Raw genomic sequence first — 26651 nt, 5'->3', positions numbered from 1 at the left:
ACGCTGGAATAGAACGCGCCGCACGAGTGCCGGGTAGGATCGTAGGTGGCGGGTGTTTTAGAAGTCAGTGAGGGACGCCAACAGAAAAACAAGAGGGGGGAAATACCGGGGATTGCGAGCGCGCGCATGCGTCGTGCCCTCTTCCTCTTTTATTTTCAAGCGAACACTGGGGTCTCCGTTTCTTCTCTCGTCCTTTTTCCATCGCCATTTCTCCCTCTCACTCATTTTGCTATTCCATTTCGACGTTTAACATCTTCGGGGGAGTCTTTTTCATCGGGTCTTTTGCGATCTGCTGACAGTTTGTTAATCGAGACGGATGGTTATGTCCCTGACGTAGGCGAAATCGTGACGAAAATGTCGAATTGTCGCTTTTGGCGGAGAATAGGAAATTCAAGGCATTTGGAGTTGCGATTTTACGAGTGCATTGGAGATTTCTCTTCATTTTTTTTTACGTTTGAAGAGGTTCCAGGAAATTCCACTTTGTTTTGCAATTGTCAATTCTTCATTATTAGACGACAGCGTGAGAAAAATTACACTAGCGAATAAAGATTCTTTTTTTATGAATAAATTGTGACAATTTGCAGATTTTTGCTGAAATTTTGGATATAGAAAAGTTCTTCATTAAATTTGGCGCACAGTTGATTTGAAATCGTACAAAATGGGAAATAAAATTCTTTAGAATTCCTGAAATTCAGAAATTTCTAGAAAAACAAGGAAATCCTGTAATGAGTTGAACTTATTCGAATATGCCGCACCAATCGATCCCAAAAATTTTGAAATAATTTGGTAAATTGTTGGTAATCAGTCAATTATTTCTGTTATCATTTTGTAATTTTATTAATTATATATTGTGACTTGGAAATAATATTTATTTATTCAATTCTAGCATCCTAATCAATCTTCCTTTGTGTAAAAGAAAATCATCGATTTTGACAACTCAAATGAATTCAATATTTCAAGAAATGAATTTTCAGAAATGGATTTTACGCCCAAAAAAATTAAGTTTCCGAAAGTTTAAACGATTTCAATGATTTATTTATCAACAAAAAATGCTTAAAAAAATAATAATTCTCTGCAAAATGTTATTTCAATAACATTTGCAATTTAATTGACAAACTGAATATCCTTAAGAATTGAATCGCGTACGAAAAATTACTCTAGTAAAAAAAAATATTTTCTTTATATCAATAAATAATGAAAATTGTACAAATTCTTCGCAAATCGATTTTTTAATCGATTTTTGTTGAAATTTTGGAAACCTGGTAGTCTATTGATTTGAAATCGACTAAAATCGGGAATAAAATGCTTTAAAATCCATAAAAGTCTGAAAAACCACGAAACCCCTGGGAACATCTCGAAAATTTGATGAACAAATTGACTAATTCCTCCCATCTCTCGAAATCACGTGTCAAATTCATCAAAATATTCAACCCCCAATTAGTCTTTCCCATTGAAATAAAATTTTCCTCAAAAATTCCAACTGCAATTTCCAGCAACTGACCCTGCAAAAGTCAATCCCCAAAAGTTGGCCCCTGACCCTCCCCCTCCCCCATCCTAAACCGGTTCCATTCCCTCATTTGTCTCCCGCCACGTGCGATCCATAAACCCCCGGGTGTTGTTCGTCACCCGTGTCCTTGATCCTCCATAACGCGAATCAGACCGGCCGTATCAATTGATAAAATTCTCGTCCAAATTTCATGAATATTCATTGCACACGACATTTCGTGCATCCTCGAGCTGTCTACCACCGAGACCATCAAAACAAGAAATAAACCGTTTGATTTGTGAACAGTGGGAATTGGCAAGGGCATTCGTAAATTTTTCCGAGCCACTTAAACACGCCTGTCAATACCCTTGGAATTGCATTCTCTGTGGCGAGGGGGGGGGGGATATGCAGCAGCAGTGAGTGCAACGATGACAAATTGTCTCGTTCCACCGGGGCGAGGCCCTCCAGTGGGTGGAAAGGAGGATAAAATAAAAAGGATGAGAGAACCGCTCGTAGATCATCCGAAGAAAGAAGCTCTTACGCTTCTGCCCATTGACGAGTCGACGGTTGTTTATTACACCGCATGCATATTCCCTCGATTTTTCAACTCACTGTTTCCTTCACATCGATTCCACCAGCTGGCGAGAACTGTGTAATCTCAGCGATGAGCGATTGACGTTGTATCAACAACGGGTGGGCTTTACATTCAGCCGGAAGTTATGTGGAAGCATGGTGTCCTGGTAGACCTCTGAACACCAGACACACCGAGAGGAAACTCAACATTCACAAATCCTGTTTTCATGCCTGAGTGGAAAAACAACAATCGCCCTATTTTTCAGTCCCTTTGAAGCGTAGATTGTTGTATCGGCGGTGATTCTGAGTATCGCGAACTGCGCAGTTGTGTCTAATCTACCTCCAATAACTGCGGAAAAACCGGTGTTTGACGTCGCACGTGAAGTCTTTACAACTTCACTCGAGGGAACATAAACCGGAGTTGGATGGGGATTGAGGATTTTGTTGGGGGAAATTATGAAATTGATTGGGATGAAAATTGGGGGAAACACACTGGTGGAAACAAATTGACATTTTGTGGACAGTCAACTAGTAATTTTCAGATGAGTGGCAGCATGCGAGTGAACTAGTAATTAACTAGTAGTACTCAGCAAGTTGTGAGCATTCCTGGCGATTTTAACTGGCAATTTTCAGAGTGATTGAGTGATTTGAAGGAGGAAAATTTAGGAAATTTCAGATTTCACTGAAAATTTAATGAAATTCCTAATTTTTGAACAGCATTGAGATGAGAATTCCTCATCCTATTTGAATGTTCAATGATCACAATTCAATGATCGTGAATTTCAACACGAATATTCCGTGTCGAATTACCATGAATTTTCAATCAATTGAAAATTCAAGAACATATTTACCGGAATTTTCTAGATTTCTACTAATTTTCAGAGAATAATTGAATTTTAATTTACAGTTCTCATTGATTTTTCCATGAAAGGGTGAAATTTACATGACGAAATTCTTTGCAATTTCAGTGGAAATAAAATGTCATGAAAATTTCTGAAAAGTGCACCGGAAATTTCAGCCAAAAATTTTCAACGTGCATGTTGGGTAAATCTTATTCTAGTTTGATAGAGAACATTCTCAGAATATTTGTTGAACCCCGCAAAACTCCTTGAAATCTCTATAGATCCCTGGAGATTCCATGAAATCCCTTGAAATCCCGAAAATGTTTCAGAATGTGTGAAATATTCAGTAGCGAAACGGTAAACCGGGTTAAGTCGATTTTTACTATTGGCTAGTTTTTGACGAATATCTCGGAATCTAAAAGAGATAGAAAGATTTTTGTCATGACCTTTTTTGTAGAGCCAATAGAGCGTTATAAAAAAAGTTATGAGAAAAATTTTGCTATCTCTCTTAGATTCCGAGATATTCAGCAAAAACTGGCTAATAGTTCAAATCGACTTAGCTCGGTTTACCGCTTCACTACTGTATTGCAAATTGGACATCTAATGTCCAAATTTCGTCGGATTCATCATTCCTTCGGGATTATGAAAGTCATAAAAAGGTCGTATAAGAGTCATATTAGCCCGATAAACACAATGATTGAAAATGAAATGAAATATGAAACAATTAAAAGAAACTTCCCAAAATTTTTCCCTCTGATTTTTCCATTTCATCATCTTCCTCAACAAAAAATTCATCCAAGACATCTCTAATACATTCATCCATAAATTAGCCATAATATTCAAGTATCTATCATGCAAATTGAATAACTGCGCGTCAAAATCTACCACGAAATGATATAAAAACACCCAAAAAAACATCTCCAATTTTTTCCTCTAATTTTCGTATTTCGCCATCCTCTCAAAAACCGACGAAAAAGTAAAAAAAATCTACAGGGGAATGGATGTGACTGGAGCTGCATTTCCTACCGAGTAAAAGTTGGCTTCTTGAAAATTAGAGGGCTCGTCAGAGGGGGAACTTTAAATTGGAGGCCGCACACCACCCAGTAGCCTCCGCAAATTACCCCTTTTCCACATCTCCAATTTCCACGAGCGGAAATAAGCGCAAAAAAAGTGTTGAAACTCATTCGTTACCTCAGCCGTTAATTCATCTTGAGAGCTGATATAACTTCATCGATATCGTTATCACTGGAATTATAACTCATACCGAGAGATACCAACAGATCGACCACCCATTGCATTGTCTATCTCTATCGACCCTCAACACAAAACCCGGAAGTCAATGCGATTACATTTCTTATCGATGAAACTGGACAAGTATTACAGTACATCGGGTGCGTCGAGTTGCGCGTTATCTCCAATACTCTCGATGATGGGAAGACAAACGTGACGGTTGACCTACATGAAATAGTCGGGCTTTTGATGTCACTGAGGGAGAGGAACGATCACTAGAAGCGCAGAAAGGCGCGGCAAGGGTTGTATATACAGAGTGGCGTTAATACTGCGGGAAAATGTGGATCGAACCGCGCCTGTAATTATTTCTTATTCCAGGGGTTGGCGGCGGGCTTTATTTCGAGGCGAAGACAATGGGTGAAAAATCAATTGAGAAGGCCGGAGGTAAATGGGAGACGGTTTTCATGACTGAGTGGGTTAAAAGTTTCTCATAAAACGAAGTGTTTTATTATTGGGAAAGGGGACGAGGCCACTTACTATGTATCATTGAATGGTGGTGATAATTGGGAGAAGATGTGTGTCGATGATAAGGTGATGACGCTAGTTTGGTGATCAGTGGCATTTTCGTCTACTTGCCGCTAAAAAATTAAAACTTTACACGAAGAGAAATTTTTGATAAAAATTATCCCACCGTTCTACAAAAGTGTATCATGAGTCATCGTTTCCTCATTTCTATCCCGAAATGTAGTAAAAATTAATATATGATGATGAAATTTTATTCTACGTTAGAGAAATTTTATCCTGACGTATCATAAATTTTACCCTTCCAGTCCAATAATTTTTATGTAGATAACAACAAAAATTCTAGAACGGTTGGTAAATTTTACCCTACCAGTACAGTAATTTTTACTCTACCGGCACCGTAATTTTTATTTTTATCAGGATAAAATTTCTCTAACGTTGAATAAAATTTGATCATCATATACTAATTTTTACTAAATTTCGGGATAGAAATAAGGAAACGATGACTCATGATACACTTTTGTAGAACGGTAGGCTAATTTTTATCAAAAATTTCTCTCTGTGTACTTGAATTTTCAGAGAAACTTGAAATTTCATTGACTTTTTCCCCTTCAATCGAATTCAAAGTCGTTTTCCGGAAAATTCAGTCATATTTTTTCAACAGTGTACAAAAATGAATATAGCATTTCAAGATTACGATATTTCAAGGTTTTTGAAACACTTTTGGGATTTCTAGGAATTTCAGCGGCTTTTAAAAACACTCTGGAAAGTTCATAACATATAATCCAATAAATAATAATTTCTTTGGCTTATTGGTCAGTTTATTAGTTAAATTATGTTGGAGCGAACAATGATGCATATTAGTTTAAAAAAATTTAAATGTCAACAATTTCTTTAAACTGTTTTGTGAAGTTTGAACCCCATTTAATTTTCTTTCAAGAAAAGAAAGTTGTATAATTTCAAGTTGAGAGATGGGTTGAAATTTCCGATTTCGAAGTTGTCAGCTAATTTAAAAAACTTCCTCATGATCAGTGTTACCAGATCGTGACGTCACCCCATTTAAAATTGTACAGGTTTTGGCTATAAAACGCCGAAATCTGGCAACCCTGCTCATGATGGCAAGAGGTCGTCAACATTTTAATATCACATCAAATTTATCTATAACCCTTCATCAAATGCTTCCTGACAATACTGTAATGATATTGAAACGAGATTTTAGGAGGATTTCCTGAGTAATTACCCCCTTTGACGACGAACAATTCACGAAGTACATCAGAAAATTGAAAAAAAATAATCTCCAAAAAATCATCACTGCCCAAATCACCGCAAAATCTATTAAAAAACGTGAAATCTAAAAAAAATGAGACAAACTCACTGTGATTTGTGCACTGCTGGTGATACTGGGGCTCGGACTGGGTGTCGTATTCGGCGAAGAGGTATCCCCTCCACTCAGACTAACCGGTGAACTGATGGCATTGCCAACAGACGGAAACGCCCTCGCCGGATCCGCTTGCCACTGTTTATGAATTTGCTGTGACGTATCTCGAAATCTTGCACCCTAGAAGACAAATTAAAAACCCATAAAACACATCGGAGATGCATCGAACGTTGGATAAAGGGTAAAAGGAGAATACGAGTGGGTTCACGGACCCCAAAGGTCGAAAGGAGGCTCGCGTGCCAACGTACAATCCACTCAGGGGGCCTCGACAAACCGCTCGCACACACCGATATAATTGGAATTATGCAACCACAAGAGCTGTGTAATAACAATTAGCACGGTGTGCCGTTAAACATCAGTTTACAGCCACTTTTCTACGTAACATTCGAGTATTTATTTATTATACCTTGTGAATAGTGTCTCAATTCAATATTTCGTATCTGTATTCACATTGTGTTGTCAAAATGTCAGAATATTAATCTCGCTATGATTCAAGTGAGTGCATCTGTGTTGGGAACCTACTGGATTATGGGATATAAACTATTTATAGAGTGAAAGCAATGCGAATGGAGGGATTTACGCTCGTTTGCGTATGACGGGGGGGGGGGGGGAGGGGGATGCTGATGAAAAAGAGGTGGAAGTTTTAGTTCATTGCCGGATGTTGTACACGTGCCAATGGCCCTAGTAACTCTGTCATGTGGTCATTCACTAGTCTAAAAACGTTCTCACTAGAATTGAAATTGACTTTGCACACGATAATGGGTAGTGAACGATTTGTAAAATTATTTCAGCTCATTTATATTGAGGAATGGGTGGAATTTATTGGAAAACTCTGCGGATTTATTGAAAACTGTGGATTTCAGGAGATTTCGTGAAACTCTTGGAATGTCAAGTCTTTCAGAAGTCTTGAAAGAGGATATATTCGTCGCCAATTGATGTAGCGAATCTATCTACTACATTGTTGCAAATTTTTGTCTGAAATTTCGGATACACTTTTTGTAAATTTTTATCGAATTGAATTATCACTGCAATTTCAAGGAATTTCGTCATTGAAAATTCAGAATTTCGTGGAAAAATGGAAGAGAAGTGTCAATTTCAGTTCCATTTTTCTCTGAAAATAAATAGAAAACCAGAAAATTCCGGTGAATATATTCTGGAATTTTCAGGACAGAGACACTTAATGCGAATTAGGGCGGAAAAATTATGAAATTTCAGATTTCACTGAAAATTTAATGGAATTCGGCACTGAATTTTCAGTGAAACCTGAAATTTCATGTGGAAAAGCTTGAAATTTTTAACAATGACAAAATTACATGAAATTATTCTGGCAATAACTTTTCTGAATTCTCAATTTATTGAAAATTTAATTGTATGTGATGTTCAATTTTCACGATGAGTTTGGAAATTCAAGCTTTCATTGAAAAATCAATGATTGATTACTATGAAAGACCCAATTTTCTTGAATTTTCAAGATAACTGACAAATTTACTGAACGCTTTCATTTGAAATTAAATTCAACCTCACAACACCGAAAATTCAGCTGATGCTGACTGAAATTTCAAGAAACTTCTAACAGTGTAGTCCATTGTCCCTGAAATTTCTTTTTTTTTCTACCAGTGTAGCATTATCATAGATCAGAGTAAACCCCTAGGTTCAAATGCCTCAACTTGAGGCCCTCAAATAAAATAAAATTTGTCGAATAATCAAAATGCATTCCTTCTACATCTGTGAGAATTTTTACCTCATCAAACAAATCATCCAGATTTTCCAGCTTCTTCGGTGTATATTTTGTCTTCATCCCGTCGGCCTCCAGATAAAACATGCCAGCAAATTCCCCGATACCTTCCCGGAATGTTTCTTATCCTCCGAATGCGTTATTGCACCCCCTAGATGGCCCAACTAGACGACGCGTGTCTGCCGTCACCTCGGGTCAATTATCCGTCATTAATTCCCCCAAAAAACAGATCTCACGGATTCTCCAGTCTCACGGAATTTGATTGATGCACTCAATCATCCCGAGCCTCTGAAAATCCCCCGTAATACCTTCAAGGTCGCCGAAGGACCTGGGATTAATCCTCAGGATCTCGGCCGCGAGATCGCCTTCTCGGAATTACAAAAACATACCCTCGGACCCCGGTATCACGTTCCATCGAATGAGGAAATAAGAGAGAGAATAAAAAAGGGGATAAAAAATAATTGAGCGATGAGCCGGAATCGCATCCACGAATACGTGACCAAGGTCTAATTGGATGCGTCCCGCGAGCGCCCGATTCAGTGTATATTTCTCTTCATTTGTGATACACGAAGATTGAAGGAAAAAATTCAAATAGATGGGAATGCTTGGCCACCGTTGCAGCTTTATCGATCGGCTAATCTGGATTTTATTCACATCGGTATCGATTATATCCTTGAAACAATGATACAATCAATGAAAACAATGCATTAAATGTTGAGAATTCCGGAAAACAAATTTAAATTGATAAACTTTATATTTTAGTACTTTTAAAATTCAGAAATATCTGAACTGTCATATTTTTGACTACTTTTGTTTGAATAATTGGTATTTGGATTAAGAATCACTGATGGTATGATCAATGATTTTGAATCAGAATTTTTAATATAGAATTTCTGAAAATGGTCTTTAGAATTAATACAAATGATAACAATGCATTAAATGTTGTTGAGAATCCAGGAAAAAAATTGAAATTGATAAATTTTACATTTTAGTACTTTTAAAATTCAGAAATGCCTGAACTGTCATATTTTCGACTACTTTTGTTTGAATAATTGGTATTTGGATTAAGAATCACTGATCGTATGATCAATGATTTTGAATCAGAATTTTTAATATAGAATTTCTGAAAATGGTCTTTAGAATTAATACAAATGATAACAATGCATTAAATGTTGTTGAGAATCCAGGAAAAAAATTGAAATTGATAAATTTTACATTTTAGTACTTTTAAAATTCAGAAATGCCTGAACTGTCATATTTTCGACTACTTTTGTTTGAATAATTGGTATTTGGATTAAGAATCACTGATCGTATGATCAATGATTTTGAATCAGAATTTTTAATATAGAATTTCTGAAAATGGTCTTTAGAATTAATACAAATGATAACAATGCATTAAATGTTGTTGAGAATCCAGGAAAAAAATTGAAATTGATAAATTTTACATTTTAGTACTTCTAAAATTCAGAAATGTCTGAACTGTCATAATTTTGACTACTTTGGTTTGAATAATTGGTATTCGGATTAAGAATCATTGATCGTATGATCAATTATTTTGAATCCGAATTTTTAATATCGAATTTCTGAAAATGGTCTTTAGAATTAATACAAAATAGAAAATTGTGGTTACTTCGAAGAGACGTCGCCGCAGATTGTAAATTGTTCACGGGTTGACACTTCACCACTGGAAAAAATTAACGTGGAGTACATTTTTTTTACTAATCCTCAGTTCTGAAATTTATGAAGAGGAAAATGTGTCGAGTCCCTCAGAAATTGGAAAATTTATGATTTTGTTTTCCTCTCGTAAGACGGTAATAAACGCGGGACGACTCCCCGATGCAGGGTGAAAGTGTCAACACGTGTGTGCTTGAAAGAAAAGTCTGGGACTGACCCTTCGACCTAGCAATAGCCAATAAAAAAATACGGACAAGAAAATCTTCACTTTCTTTCAAAAGACTCCCAAAAAGCTCATGAAATTTTTAATTTTTAAAAAATCGCATTGAATTTTCATGCTTTTCTTACTCATTTTATCTGAATAATGGACCTTAAATTCACTGTTTTCATTGATTTTGTCATGAAAATGACATTTTCCATGACATCACTGTTGAAAGAAATTGAAATTTCATGAAAATTCCACTAGTAATCTTCAGAACGGTGACAATGAATTCGATTTAAGGATATCTACGTACTAATCTCGCTATTGAACCGTTAGAAAACATTTTAACAAACTGAAAAAAATTAGAAAGTTTAATTTTGGAGGAAGATTGATGAAATAATAAAAAAATTGCAAATTTTGAAAATTACGAGCATTTTATATAACCAATTTATAAACAATCAATTTTCCGCCCTAAAAATCATTTACTTGAAATCGTAACAAATTTATTCATATTCATAATTTTACCAGAAATCGATTTCATGTCTAAAAAAACAAGATTTCCAAAGGTTGAAATAATTTCAATTTCTTTATTTATAAACAACGAATGTTTAAAAAAATAATAATTCTGTGCGAAATGTAATTTTAATGACGCTAAATATTCATAATTTTTTTCAAAGTTTTCTCGCCCAATTTAATTAACAAATTGATAAAAATTGTAAAAGATACTTAAATAGTCTTAGAATGGAAAAATCATGAAATTTCATTTGTCAAACAAGAAAATTGGAGAAAAAAATTCAAATAAATGGAAATGAGTGGCCACCGTCAAATCCTTATCGATCGTCTAATCTGAATTTTATTCCCCATGGATATTCCTTATACCACACTAAGCAATGATCCGCTGTAAGTAGCTGTTTGAATAAAAATGTGAGCATAAAAAATATTAGTGACTGGCGCAGCACTCGCGATTTATAAGCGAAGGGTCCCGGCAAGGGGTCACTGTCGCGATAAACCAGGGGATAACGATCTCTCACTCTTCCCGATGCTCAGGAAATAACAATGAACCGGCATCACGACTCGTTGTCCCACCACTGGGATCTTATATCCAACTATTGCAATTCCCATGATTTATCGGGATAATTTTAACCACAAGAACTCGATAAATTCCTCGGATTTGTTCACTCACTAATCGAATTCCATTTTATTCTGTCCGCGTTGTTATGCGAATTATTTTTACATCATTCAGTTGTTATTAACACTCTTTCATTACCGAGTAAATAAACCGAGTACCGTTTTCACTGGCGGATACAAACCGACTGTCGGAATAACTCGTTAGAACTGCGCGTGTGTGTACACCTCAACCTCAGGGTCGAATGGTTATTGCGTCTGTTTCCTCTCGTCGTTTTCATTGTCAGAAAACTAACCACCGGTGTAAATTCGCGGCCCTCCGCTGTTCAAGGAGAATTATTAATTTTTCGGGTAATCGGTTATTTGAATAAACGAGCGGGCGACGGGGATTAAGGACGTGCCATTGTGGCTGCGGCATGAGGTACGGACGATCTGCGGACTTTGTAATGCATGCGGATCTCAACTGCGAGATGCTAGAGTGGGGGGAGATCTGCGAGAGAAGTCGGAGGTGCACGTCGAGCTATAGTTGTTTCGAGGAGAGTATATGGACGAGTTGGCTTCTGATATGACTTTTGTCAGTTGTCATGGGAATATATAAACGGTCATGGCATTGAGTCGGGTTTTGACGACTGAAATTTTTGGGAACTGCATTCGATAAATTTTGAAACGTGAATAAATTGATTGATGTGATGAATTAATTGAAGTAATTGATTGATTCGTTGTTTATTCACTGGGTTTACTTGAATTCTGGTGAACATTCAACGATAGGGATTTATTTCACAGTTTACTCAATTCCAAATTGAGATATTTTTGCAGTTTTAGACTTTTTTTTCTTGATTTTCCTATCAAATCACTGAATTTTTCGTGATTTTTCCAGAAAGTTCGGAAGTACAAGCAAAATTGCATTGAATTTTGTTGAAAATTCAAGAAACTGGTAAATTTTACAATTTTGCGATGAGAAAATATAAACATTGATGTCAATGGTTGAATTTTTATAACTTTTTTACTCATTTTTTCTGAATAAATGACCTTGAATTAATCCTTTTCATTGATTTTCTGGTCAAATTGTTAATGTTGAATGACAACAAGGCCAGATATTTCAGTGAAAATGTCACGCCCGCCGAAAAATTTCACAATTTAAGGAGAAATGCATTGAATTTTGTTGAAAATTCAAAAAAATAAATGAATTTCACTATTAACTATATTAAAAATTCAGACATATTCATTTTTTAAAATAATTTTGTCTACATAATTGACCTTGAATTCACTTTTTTAAAATTAATTTTGTCATTAAAGTGTGATTTTTCAATTTAATCTTTAAAAAATTGAAATTTCATGAGCAGTCGACTATTAAATTTCCGGCGAGTGACGTTGAATTCGATTCAAAGGAACAAAATAATGAAATTCCAATCAATTGGGAATTCAATAATAAATTTTCCCGATTTCCGTGCATTTTTTAAATAATTGAATGAAAATTCACAGTTTTCAACGAGTTTTCCATGAAATTTTGAATTTTCAATGTCGAAATTCCTTTAAATTCTATTGAAACGTCGCATTTAGCAGAAAAATTTTGCAAGCAAAAATCGAATTATCAATTTCATAATTTCTTTTCTTGAATAAAACTGTTCTTCCACACAATACAGAATATCACATGCCTTGGCCCGGCAGAAATGAGTGTTGCGTAACCGATTGAATCGCGTGCGCCAGTAGACCTCGCGTGGGATCGCCCAGATACATTGCTATTCATCCCTCGTACATTTTTACTTCCTCACATACATTCATCTTTTATTCCTACTATCAATCGTGTCCTCAGCATTTTTACGATCGTCATTGAGAATGAAGTGTACCAATCCCGAGATATTTTAATCCTCCAGAGGTTTATTTTCCATCGGCTATCAGCTCGATAAGAATATCCCCCGATAAGACTGAATTATGAAAACAAGTCTGATGTTTGTTAACTAGATATTATGCAATTGCCTTGTGCCGAGTTTTTATTGTTCAACATTTTCGCATGTCAGGGCACTCGCGCGGATTACGCGTCACTGACTTATTTATTTCTTTCTCATCCTGTCGACGAGAGGTGGAAAGGTGGACTACAAAAAATGCCGCGTCCCACGCGACAGAGAACGGGGGGGAAGGGGGCAAGTGTGCGCATGGGTAATGCACTCAACGGGTCTCATTTGTGCGCGCACGAGGTATATGAGAGTCCCTTTCTGCCCCGAGCCGACGGGTAAACATTCAGACCCTTTTCTTTACGGACGGAAGAGAATAGAAGTCTTTGTCTTGTCATCGGCACTGAGACATTCGGGAAACTAAAAATTCGTAAAAGAGAAGAAAGTTGACCGGAGAAAATGAGGAGAATGATTTGTTTGATGACAAAGCCAAACGAATCAATTGACCCGAGAAATGATATGAAAATTACATGATTTCTTTCTTTTTTTTCGGGACTTTACTCGTCATGTTATGTAGAATAACACCTCACATACAGTGTTAGAAATTTTTTGGAATTTCATGGAAAATGTGATAGTAAAGGGAAAAAACGGTTATGAAATTTATGGTTTTAGGTGGAATTCAAGGAAATTCATGAGTTTGAGTGGGAGTGAGATGGTAATTTCACAACTTGATTGAATTTTCAGTGCAACATGAATATTCAAAAAAAATGACATGAATTTTCAATTTTTCCATGAATTTTCCTGATTTTTCTGAATTTTCACAGAATAATTTACCTGAAAAATCAAGTATTCCATTGATTTCTAGATCATTCGAACAGAAAATCAAAGGAATATTTGATTTTTCAATGACAAGATTTCCTGAAATTTCAGTGGAACTTGAAGACCATAAAAATTTTCGAAATTTGCTACGGAAAATTCGGACGAAAATTTTCAATTAATTACTAATAGCTGAAAATTAATTTTTACTAATAGTAAAAATAGTTACACCGAAGCCGCGATACCTCGTTTGTGCTTCGGTGTAGGGTAGTTGAAAATTAATTAGTAAAAATTAATTTTCAACTATTATTAATTAATTTTTACTAATTAATTTTCAACTATTTTATTTGTAAATGTGAAATAATTAACTTTTTTTTTTAAATGTTCAACTTTATATTCTTGTATTACATTTTTTAAAATTTCCCGAGGCCATAATTAAAATTTCAAAACTGAATAAATGAACATAAAAAAAATCACGAAAGAACCATCGAAACGATAAAAACCCCAGATGTTCAAAAGAAATATTTAAAAAAATACAATTGACATGTTCAACTCAACATTAGAGACTCCCTATACAATTCGAAGGCCGAATAAAACCCCGACTGATCGTTTTGGTATTCTGGTGTTAGAAATGAGGAGTGTGCTTATCGGCGCTCGTAAAATTGTGGCGCTTCCACGAAGCCGACGCATTCGTTATCCCATTTGAAAAGGCCGATGTGGCCGCTGGGTACACCGGGGCAAAATACATATACAATGGAAATAAAAAAAAAGGGGAGCATGAAACTCCGACGTATAGGTACATGAAACACCACGTGAAACGTGGGCGAGTTGCCCGACGTATATATGCCATTGGCGACCCGAGGGATTTAATGACCCGCTGGCGAGAAAGACGAGAAATCAAGACGGCGTTGGTGTATCGCGAGTTACACACGTCTCGAGAATACGTCATGTGATCCTTGAAATGTATAGGCACGTATTCAACCGTAAAAACAGGGGAAACAATTACCAATGTTTCTTTAATAAAGGGGAATTTAATAGCCTTGTCATTTTTTTTTAATTTACTGGAACTCGTTCTATCGCTGGCATTTTGAAAACATATCAATGGGCGTTTCATTCCTATTTTATTATCCCTTCAATTGAAAGCCCGAGTTGTAGACCCGAGTTTGTAGCAGCGATGTCAGACAAGATATGAATGTTTTTTTGGGCTCAAATGAAAGAGCGGGTCGAGAAATGGCGTGCTGATGCCTCTAAAGATGGTTTTGAAGCAGGGGAGACTCCTAGAGCCGACTGGACAATGTTGGCACAACTCTGGTTTCAGAGTTGAAAACCAGAGTTGTGTCAACTCTGGTAGGAGTCTCTCCTGGTTGGGAGATCACCTTTAAAATCATTTGCACTATATTTCGGCCCCCACTCCTGCACTCGGACCCCATTAGACAAATATGAATATCGTTAAGAGAACGTTCACATAAAATGTAAAAAATTACTTATTTCATTTTTTATTTGCGTTCATCTATACTGATATTCGTATTCGAAAAAATTGTTTACTAGTGTACTATCTCCATATCACTTATCAATTGATTCGATGTGTCTAGTTTATTGTCTAAATTTAATTTGACAAGTAAATGTTGAGGGGCCACGATCGCCCATATATCCACGGTAGAAACTACCTTGAATCCACGGGAAAACGTCCCGTACATTCACGGTCAAAGTTACCGTGGAGCGTGTGAATAGACACTGCCTATTTTATTGCTCTGGGGTTAATGAAGGTGGACTGATGAAGCAGGTCTAGTTTATTACTGAAAATTTATACGCAGAGGGAATAAATGCAGCGATACTTTCCACGATGATTCGAAAATATCACGTGATCAATTCGCATTTTACTACTGTTTTATTATCCTCTGGCAGTGATTACAATAAAAATTCTAAAAAAGTTTCGAAATTTTGCACTTCCCTCCTATTTCATTACCCCCTGGAGTATCACTTCCCTCCCAAAGCCGACAGAATAAAAAATCCACATTAAAAAAATAAAAGCCTCTAATGCCTGCGTCAACCGAAAAAGATAATATTTTATTACTCCCGGGGTTAATGAAGGTAAACTGATAAAACAACTCCAGTTAATTACTGAAAAATATATCATTCATTAAGGCCGGATAGATAATGAGATAGCGAGTGACTTCTCACACAAGATATTTTCCACGATGGTCCATTAGAGTCACACAGAGCAGTGAGACGGGGGGGAAAATAAGAAAAATTCGCACCTCGCTGTGGGGAAACTTTCACTTCCGCCTGGCGATAAAGAAAACAACCGAGGGGGGGTTGTGTGACTCCTCTGTATGCCTCTCTGAGGTACAAGCGACTCCTCCAGATGACCACGCGACGTATATACCGAGCACAAACGAGGTATCGCGGCTTCGGTGTACATACAACGTGCAGGGAATATATCCACCGGGTGAGAGAGACACGCTCGTTGTTCCTCTGGGTAAAACACCTCCCACGTATTTGATCTATCGCAGAAGTCAACCGCTTATACAATCGTGTGCTTTATACGTGTCGAGTTTATCGATACAAAATGCCCCACCTCCCTCATCCACCCTCTCGACCCTCGGTAACGGGGGAACACACACACTGTTTGAAATTTCTTGAAATTTCAGTCAGCGTCATTTGAGTTTTCGATGTTCACGTAGACAAATTTTCTAGAAACATTCTAGTGCTAGCACGGGAAAAGAGGCTGAATTTTTCCCCGTATTTCTGTGAAAATTTCACAGAAATCCACAGATATTTTACCAGAAATACCAAGAAATTTTACTTTAACAGCACTAAAATTTTTCACAGCCGGTGGATTGTGATTTTTTCCAGTACTCGTGCCAGAATTTTTCTAGAAAATTTCTCTCCGTGTTGTGGTTGAATTGAATTTCAAATGAAAACGTTCAGTAAATTTCTCATTCATCGTGAAAATTATCGAATTTCATCGAATTTTCAGCACAATTTGGAATTTAATAATTTTTTTTTCTCCTGAATCAAATTCAATGTCGTTTTCCTGAAAATTCATATTTGTTTTACGTATTTTACCTAATGTGACAAAACAAATGATTTGGGATAAGAATTCCGCGGAATATGTACTAATATACAAATGCCGTCAAATGTTCGTGACAGGAACATCAACACTTCACGATAAACTGAGACTTTCTCGGCTCAAGAAATCGTTTTTACGTGTCAAAAGAAACGAAAATGTTGAGAAACACTAAGGGTTTACTTCGATAAATGAATAAACTCATATATTCATTACAATGAAAATGTTTTGATTACATTGAATGAATACATTATTCAATTCAAATAGACGACTATCGCCTGTAATAGGAATCCATCACCAAATTTCATTCATAAAAATCACTCTACACTGCGAAAAAAAAATACTTTCTCCAAGGAATCATTTTCTTCGGAGAAGAATTTATTTTTTTAGAAGAGTTTTTCTCCAGGCCAGTCATTCTCAGGTGATCCAAATCCCAAATCTCCAAATATTACAATTATATTGAATTATGGAATGATTATGCCACACGGAGAGAAATATTCAATAAAAATTACGTATCTTTTCCGTAATTCCGGAGCGAAATGTGGTTGTAGGAAATTTTACGGAACTATCACGGAATTTTTCCAGAGCGTTTCGTAGTTTTTACCTGAATCTCCTGTGAAAAATTACGATACCGTCACTTAAATTTTCTGAGTCGATTCCGCAATCCGTGAGCGAACTCTGAGTTCCGTAATTTTTACTGAACATTTCTCTCCGTGTACATATGAACTTGAATAATCTCCACTGACACCTATCGATTAATAATTATGTTAATTATTGTAATTCATAATTATTGTTCTCAGTGTAGTCAGTATCCAGAATGAAAACAGTGATATGTCCTAGGAAATTAGTGATGTATTCCAAAAAATCAGAGACACATCCTCGAAAATGAAAACATTATTTGCTCTGTAAATCAAGAAAAAATTGATTTCTCAAAAAAAAAATTCATTTCATGTCAATGCGAACGCAAATAAAAGTCAAGTTCAAGTTTGAATGGAAGTTTAATTCCGAGCCGCTTGAATAAACCAATTTATTCGATTCAACTAAAGTTTATTCAATTCAAACAAACGGTTTCTTGAATGCATTATAAATCGATCCAATAATTGCTATTATTGTAAGAACGACAAGTTTCTTGTTTACGCGCAACGGTAACACATTGTAATGGAATGAATTGGATGGTTCATTGAATGCGCGTCTCGATTCATTTGCACGCCCACGGGCTCGTGTTACCGGTGATGATTAATCGTGACAATTGCCGGTTCTTCGGTTTTCCTTTTGGCTTCTTCCGTCAATTTCCCCCGGAAGAGCAATCAGCGGGTTTTTCTGCGCGAAAAAGGGGCTGACGGGGGAAGTGTGGGCAAGGGATACCTAAAAAACTCGGTGAGTTGAGTTCAATTGAAAACCCGAGTTGAAAACCCGAGTTTGTAGTAAAGATGTCAGACAAGATATGAATGTTTTTTTGAGCTCAAACGAAAGAGCGGGTTGAGAAATGACGTGCTAGAGCCTCTAAACATGACAAATGTCTCTAAAGATGATATCTGTTTTCAATTGAAAAGCAGAGTTGTGACATCATTGTCTAGGAGGACAATGGGGTCTAGGAGTATGTATAGAACATTGGGGTCTAGGAGTCTCCCCTGGTTCAAAACCATCTTTAGAGGTCCTAGCACGCCATTTCTCGACCCGCTCTTTCGTTTGAGCCCAAAAAAACATTCATATCTTGTCTGACATCTTTGCTACAAACTCGGGTCTTCAACTCGGGCTTTCAATTGAAGGCCCGAGTTGTAGACCCGAGTTTGTAGCAGCGATGTCAGACAAGATATGAATGTTTTTTTGGGCTCAAATGAAAGAGCGGGTCGAGAAATGGCGTGCTAGGGCCTCTAAAGATGGTTTTGAACCAGGGGAGACTCCTAGACCCCACTGGACAATGTTGTCACAATTGCGCTTTTCAATTGAAAACAGACATCATCTTTAGAGACATTTGTCATCTTTAAAGACTTCTGCACGCCATTTTTCGAGCCGCTCTTTCATTTGAGCCAAAAAAAACATTCATATCTTGTCTGACAGCTTTGCTACAAACTCGGGTTTTCAACTCGGGCTTTTAATTGAAGGCCCGAGTTGTAGACCCGAGTTTGTAGCAGCGATGTCAGACAAGATATGAATGTTTTTTTGGGCTCAAATGAAAGAGCGGATCGAGAAATGGCGTGCTAGGGCCTCTAAAGATGGTTTTGAACCAGGGGAGACTCCTAGACCCCACTGGACAATGTTGTCACAATTGCGCTTTTCAATTGAAAACAGACATCATCTTTAGAGACATTTGTCATCTTGAAAGACTTCTGCACGCCATTTTTCGAGCCGCTCTTTCATTTGAGCCAAAAAAAACATTCATATCTTATCTGACATCTCTGTTACAAACTCTGGTCATCAACTCTGGTTTTCAGTTGAAATTGGAATTGTTAATTTACACAATAATAGGATTGCATTGACGATTTTTTCTTGACTCGCAAAAATCTTCAAACAATTTTCTATCGATTGGTGATAAATTTTTTTGGAAATAATGAAATAGAGGGGATAACGCCTTTTTTTTCAGAGGTGATTTTTCAAAAATTTATTTAAAAAAAAGTACTAACTAGCAAATGTTTTTTATTAGCTCGCAATTTTCTTCAAAACTACTTCAATGAGGAGAAAAATAAAAATTTGGAATATCTATACATGAGGGGCTAATTGATCGGATCTGTTCACCCGGCTAAAAAATTCGATTTTGGCGAAAGTCGACCTTCCCCGGGAAAAACCGAAAATCTGACCCTTTGAAAATTTGAAAAAAAAAACTTTTTCAGTTTTCACTTTTTTCACATACGTTTGAGAGTTCTGAATAGCCCGTCGCTCAAATAGTTGGAATCAACGCTCACCCAGCTAAAAAATTCGATTTTGGCGAAAGTCGACTTTCCCTCTGGAAAAACAGAAAATCTGACTCTTTGGCTCGGGGTGAAAAAAAAAATTTTATTTCGACTTTTGTCGCGCCTTCGGGGGTTTCATTGGCATCAGAATTGTTAGAAAATACAGAATCAACTTTCACTTGGCGAAAAAATTCAATTTTGGCGAAAATCGACTTTCACCCTTGACCCACGTGAAACTGAAAAATTTTTTTCCCCCATTTCTGTCACCTCCGAGGGTTTCATTGGCATCAGGGGGTCAATAAATACAGAATCAACGTTCACTATTTTTTATTTAAACACCGCCTGCAAACGGGGAGATGAGGGTGGCTAAAATATATTCTGCAACCCTGTCTCCTCGTTGGCTACAAATTTCAACCCTCCGCATACATGCCTTCCTCTTCACCCGGTCGTAAAATCACGCGTTCTCGGTAGCATCGAGGAGGGCTTCTCAGGACCGAAAAGAACTGAGGATTCGAATGGTCTCTGGAAAAGTACGTCGCAGAACTGATTCGGACTTACCAGGTCCATCTAGGTCTGGAGAGATCTTGAAAGACCTGTGTACGTCCAATCAGAACCAAATCCTCGACTCGGGGGGGGTTTTGTGGAGTCGAGTCGAGGGCAAACGGACGGAGATGGATCGTTTTTTACTCTCAAATGGGTACTTTTCATCAAATTGCTCTTCATTCAGGACAGAACAATTCGTATTTGGGATGTTGATGAGTGGGAGGGGCTCATTGAGGAGACTGGTTCGCTGAAAGAAAAGCCCCGTTTTGCCACGGTTTTAATTAGGTCGCCATTTCAATTTCGCTTCGCAAAAAATTTCCGTTTTGAACCTGTTTTATCCTGGTAACATTAATGTCCTGATAGTATTGTCACTGACCCAATTTCTGCTTCTCTCAAGAGCCTCAAACCATTTTTAGAGAATATTTATGTGGAAATTTAGCGAAATGCTCTGTTGGAAATTTTTTAAAATTTCATGGAAAGTATGGGAGTAAAGCTCGTGAGAGTGACATTGAATACGATTTAGGGGAAAAATGGTTGTGAAATTTCAAGTTTTAGGAAGAATTCGCTGAACTTCATGAATTTTCAGAAACAAAATGACATGAATTTTCAATTTTTCCCCGAATTTTCCTGATTTTTTCGAATTTTCGTGGAATAATTGAACTGATGTCTCAAGTATTTTATTGATTTGCAGATCATTCCAATAGAAAATCAATAGAATATCTGATTTTTCAATGACAAGATTACCTGAAATTTTAGCGCAAATAAAAATTCAGATAAAAATTGTCAACAATGTGATGGAAACAAAATTATTCTAACACTAGGCGAATTCATTACTCCCATCTGAGGGTAAAATTCATCGCAATCAGACAGTTAGAAATATTTTCCATGTCATTAAAAAGAGTCCAGAAAAATGAATGAATTCCCTGAATTTTCCTGATTTTTCCGAATTTTTGCGGAATAACTGAACTGACATATCAAGTATTTTATTGATTTTCAGATCATTCGAACAGAAAATCGATGGAATATCTCATTTTCAATGACAAGATTACCTGAAATTTCAGCGCAAATTAAAATTCAGATACAAATTTTTAACAATGTGATGGAAACAAAATTATTCTAACACCAGGTGAATTCATTACTCCCATCTGAGGGTAAAATTCATCGCAATCAGACAGTTGGAAATATTTTCAACTTAATTACGAAGAGTCTAGGGTCTGTGAAAAAGTGGCAATTACTGGACCGCTCACTATATTTCATATGGGATTTGTAAAAACGCCGGGGACTCGATGTTTTGTGGAGTTGAGAGTCGACGGCAAGCGGATGGAGATGGATCATTTTTTACTCTCAAATGGGTACTTTTCATCAAATTGCTCTTCATTCAGGGCAGAACAATTCTTATTTGGGATGTTGATGAGTGGGAGGGGCTCATTGAAAAAACGGCTTCATTGAAAAAAGCCCCGTTTTACCCCAGTTTTAACTAGGTCGCGATTTTAATTTCGCTTCGCACAAAATTTCCATCTTGACTTGATTTTTTTGTTTAATATTTCAAAAAGAAAATTAGCTTTGCGGAAATTCCCTCGCATGGTGAATCTAGGATTTGTTTTCATAATTTTTTTCTCAAATCAAAAACAAAATTCTCAATTTCAAGAGCAAAATATCATTCAATTGGTTTCCATTACGCATTAAATAGAATATACATGCATTATTGAATATAAATAAGATGTATCTATTATAATTCAGCATAAAATTTTGTCTAGATTCTTTTTTCTCGACTTGAAACGATATTTTTAACGTCGCGATCGAAATCCCCATACGGAAAAATGTATATTTTGAAGAATATATGGAATTGACCGATATTATATATTTGTTTTATATATTTTTTATGGAGGTCTTCTTATTTTGAATCTTCTTTTTGACACGAGGGACTTCGGAGGAGTCAATCGGACGTAAGTGTCATGAAAGAGATGAGCTGCGCGGGTTTGGTAGTTTCCAAGACCCTAAAAAAAGCAATTCCGTAAAATGAAGAGATTTTCTCTTGTATTTCAAGAATTATTTGACAGGAAAGAGCTAGCCTCTCCATATTCCGGATGAAATTTTCTATTTTTTTACGACCAATCCCACTAAACACTCAAACCAACATTTCCTCTTCTCACTATTAATTCGTCGTAAAGCGACACGTGATATTTGAAGACGGATTGCTCAATAACAAAGCCCCCGTTACTCGAGTAGTTTGAGGAAGACCCAAGACGACGGGTTACAGTGAGAGTTGACGCCGAGAGTGTCTCCTTGGATTCATTATAAAAATATCTACATCTTAATGATATAATTATACACTTACTCACGTGGATTAAGACACAGGGGAACTAGGTAACTCGATTTCCAGGAAATCTAATCGATCATAAAACCTCGGCCAACTCATAATTAACGCTGAGGGGTAATCACTTCGGATAAAGCTGGTGAAAAGAATTTCTGGATTACGATATTTTATGGATTCCGAAGTAGAGTTTTGGGATTTCAAGGGATTTTGTGAGATTTTCAAAAATCAATGGAGATTTCAAAGAATTATCCGGGGAAAGTTCACGGAGTTCCGAGTTGTTGGATTGAGGTTTCAGGTTTCGGAAAGGTTTTTGGAGAAAACAGAAAAAAAATGATTTTTAGGGACATGTCCCTGATTTTCAGGAATCTCTCTCCAATTATTGGCAATACTAGACACGAACGACACTGTTGATAATTTTTTACTGGAATTTGCGGTAATAGTCTTGGAAATTTCTAAAAAGTAAAATTTCCACTAAAATTCCAAGGATTTTTGTCACTAAAAATTCATAATTTAAAAATTACAATGACCTTGAAATTAGGAGACAGATTTTTTAAAATTGAAGAAGGGTTCTGAAGATCAAAGATATTTTCCCGAAAATCAGTGACATGTCCCTGAAAATGGAAACTTTCATTTCTGCAGAGAAAAAAAAATTGGCTAAATTTTTCGGAGAGACATTGAATTCGATTTAAGGGGAGAATGTAAATGGAATTTTAAGTTTCTCTGAAACTTCAAGTAAAGCCCCAATTTCCGTGAATTTTCAAGATTCCCTTGAATTTTCAGGGAATTCATTTAAAATTCTGGATATTCCAGGAATTTTTTACGAAAATCCCTGAAAATTCAGAGGAATCCGGAATGCCAGGAGAGATTTCTATGAATTTCCCAGATTCTTCAATAGTTTCCCCGGAATAATTTAATTGAAATCTACAGTTCCCACGGATTTCTCCCCAAAATTATGAATTTTCAATGAAAAAAATCCATAAAATTTCAGTGGAAAATTTTCAACAGTTCTGCGATTTTGTCTGCTCGATATTTGCACGCAATATTCAATTTCAATACCGAATATTTCCATGTTATGAGTTCTGTCCATTCCCATGGCGGCAATTTGAACACGTGAAAAAATTAAAATGTCCAATTAACATGAGAATACATTGCAAACAACATTATTCCCATATCTTTTTAATTAACACTTCCATCGAAATATTGTGACGGCTTTAAACGCGGAGACGTTCCGGAATTAACGAATTCACGAAACACCTGACATTTCATGAAATTTCAATTTCATCTGCACGTCACAACTTCATTTCCACGAAATCTAATGGCTCACAAAACCTCGATCAGCTCAAAATTGCCTCTGATATATCGAAGATGGGAAAATTGATTCTGCCATTCTGAGAATAACTACTCGTCGGTCGTTCATTTGGGGGAATTTAGCGCGGCCTTGAGGAATGTATGCGAGTGTAGTAGTGGGCCCGATCGTGTATCCTCTTCTCAAAAACCCCATCCCACTCAAATTGCCGGGACGAAACCCGAGCCCACACGGTAATTTTTTCTTTATTATTTCTCAAAAGATTATTTGCTGAAACGAGAAGCACTCCTGCACTTGCATATCTCCCCCGTCGGCATTTAAATAAATTCATGACTGAAGTGTTTGGGTTTTCAAGGAGAAGAATGAGCGTTAAATAAAACGCAGAGAACGAGAAAATAGTGGAAAATGTGCAGACATTCAGTGCTGTAAGCCCCTTGTACAGATGAATAAACTCCCCCCCCCCTCCCCCTGAAACAGCATAACAGTGGTAAAATGTCGATGTGAAGGGTGTGCGCGAAATAGCGAGTCACTGTTGTACTTTTAGTCATACAAAAAATATAAAATGAAGAAAAGCCAGTACGTCTGCATGCCGGGGATTTTTCATTGGCCATACGCCAGGTCCTTTACCACTCTGTGTCTGTATCTGCACGCGATTCCCTTTCTACAATTCTCCTCTTTGTAATTTCTTGAACCTCGAATATTCACGCACATTGATGCTGCCTAAATGGACTTTAAATTGCTTCATTGATTATTCGACGAATTATTCGTTGAATAATAACGAGAATTTCAACGAATAATCAATTATTTTACATTTCAAATTTTTTTTACTAAATTTTCAATGAATTTCGTCAAAATTTTACGAAAAAAAAAACAGTGGGAATTGTTAGTTTTAGTTTAATTATCCAGGGAAATTAATAGAAATCAGGTGAATTCAAATGAATGCAATCAATCACTTGAAAAATCGACGTTATTTTGTGGTGAATATTCATGTTTTGATTGGGAATTCAAATAAGTTGGAAAATACTCCCTTCCTGCCGCTAAAAAATTTGCAATTTCACTGAATTCCCGGTGAAATCTGAAATTTCATTATTTTGTTCCGTACTTTGGTGAGAAATTGGGAAAAACGCAAGTGCCTGCACGGATGTCGATAATCTTATGCATAATTAATCATCCTCTTTGTGTCTCTCTCATTTCCTTTCGGATTACGAAACTATTCAAGTTCACAATTCAATAAAAATGAAGCTAAAGTTCAAGATTAGACTGAGGAGAGTCTAAAGTGGACAACTCCAATGAAAAACGTGAAAAATAACATAAGTGTGAACACAAATATCGATGATCTCAATGCATAATCGATCATTTTTCTTCATTTCCCAACCAACTATGAAATTATTCAATGCAAAAATCGATCGAAATGGATCTCAAGTTCAAGTTTTGCATGAAAGGAATGGAATATATGTCACTTCAATGAATAATCTGAGAAATAACGCAAGTATGAAATCATTGAATCAAAAAATACATCAGAATGAAGAATGACACGAGTGCATTCATACAGACATCGATGATCTCAATGCATAATCAACTCTCCTGCTCCCATTGCCCGTTCCCTTTTACAAATCAAACAATAAAATTATAGAATTCATAAAAAACTATAGAAATAATTCCCACCGGACAAAAAACATTCGTCACTTCAATTGGGCCGAACAATTTTTCAGTTTCATGAAAAATATGGAAAAACGCAAGAACCTGCACAGATATCAATGATCTTAATGAATAATTCATCATTCTACTTGTGCCTCCTTAATTTCCTGCCAAATTCTGAAACTATTCAAGTTCGACACTCAGCAAAAATGAAGTTAAACTTCAATGAAATTAAAGTTCAAGATTAGAATGAGGAGAATCTAAAGTAGATGATTCAATAAAAAACGTGAAGAATAATATAAGGATAAACATAAATATTGATGATCCTATTGCATGATCAATAATTCTTCTTCATTTCCCAAACTATAAATGCAAGATGTTATTAAATGTAAAAATCTACCGAAATGAACCTGAGCTTCACGTGGAGCATGAAAAATCCAGCCCATTCTTCGATTCACTAAAAAATACGAATGACACGATTTCATTCGAACAGATACCGATGATCTCAATGCATAATCAATTATTCTGCTCCCATTCCCCATTCCCTCTCACAGATCAAGCCTTTAAATTCTAAATTTCATTAAAAAACCCTACACACTAGTCCCACCACGCAAAAAACAATCGCCACCTGCACAAATAATATTTCGCCATAAAAACCGTCTGTCCCACATCCAGAAAAAAAACATAAAGAATAACACAAGTGCGTGCACACTGGTTTCTCAGTTACAACCGTCTCGTACCTGACATTCTTATCTAATCACATTCAGTCATTGAGTAGGGGAAAACTACGACTTATCGAGTCCCATGCAGACTCAACATCATCGGCAAAAAACTCACAAGGTGAAAAAAACCCTACAGCATAAATAACTCGAAAAGAGTTTGAATACTGCGGCATAAAAATTTGCTGAATTCACATTAATCCGGGGTGTACAGGCAGCCCCCATGTACTTTATTTTATGGAGTGGAAGCTAGCCGAAAATTCGTTTGCCGAAAATAGGAAAGCAGTGGTTCTCACGCTCGACCGAGTTTCCACCCTTGGAAGATGATTTAGCAGATTATTAAAGGCCGACAAAACTTGACAAAACTAATATCTATTAGCGTATTGAGTGCAAGACAATTAACAATTAACCATTTGTTTATTGTAGTTAATAATAATATGTGGATTTTGGGATTTTGGGGTTCTAGAGGTGACAAAACTCTGAAATTGCGAGGGTACCTTCAGAGGACCCCCACAGACTTTTGTCACCCCACAAATGTCAAAAAAAATATCAATTGACATTTTCCATTGATTTTTTTAAAAGTTAATTTTCTGCTAACCTGATTACTTGCATTCTAATTATGACAAAAGTCT

The 26651-nt window shown here is 36.4% G+C and overlaps 1 protein-coding gene across 10 annotated transcripts in view; it reads right to left on the bottom strand.

Annotated features, from left to right (window-relative positions):
* Positions 1 to 26651, bottom strand: part of LOC107036315 (tensin) — a 119193-nt gene that overhangs the window by 40887 nt on the left and 51655 nt on the right. For 6 of the 10 annotated variants that reach the window (XM_015254203.1, XM_015254205.1, XM_015254216.1 and 3 more), the window contains one exon: positions 6029 to 6211. In XM_015254203.1, the coding sequence (XP_015109689.1) occupies positions 6029 to 6211 (183 nt within the window). Of the gene's footprint in view, positions 1 to 6028; positions 6212 to 7832; positions 8115 to 10581; positions 11248 to 26651 lie in introns of those variants that run through there. The other 4 variants (XM_015254206.1, XM_015254207.1, XM_015254212.1 and 1 more) reach the window with 4 other exon arrangements.

The sequence above is a fragment of the Diachasma alloeum genome, unplaced genomic scaffold, assembly GCF_001412515.2.
Source record: "Diachasma alloeum isolate Michigan unplaced genomic scaffold, Dall2.0 Dall_scaffold_00208, whole genome shotgun sequence".
Classification (NCBI taxonomy): Eukaryota; Metazoa; Arthropoda; class Insecta; order Hymenoptera; family Braconidae; genus Diachasma; species Diachasma alloeum.
Note: the sequence above shows the minus strand (reverse complement) of the source record. Positions and strands in the feature narration are given on the sequence as shown.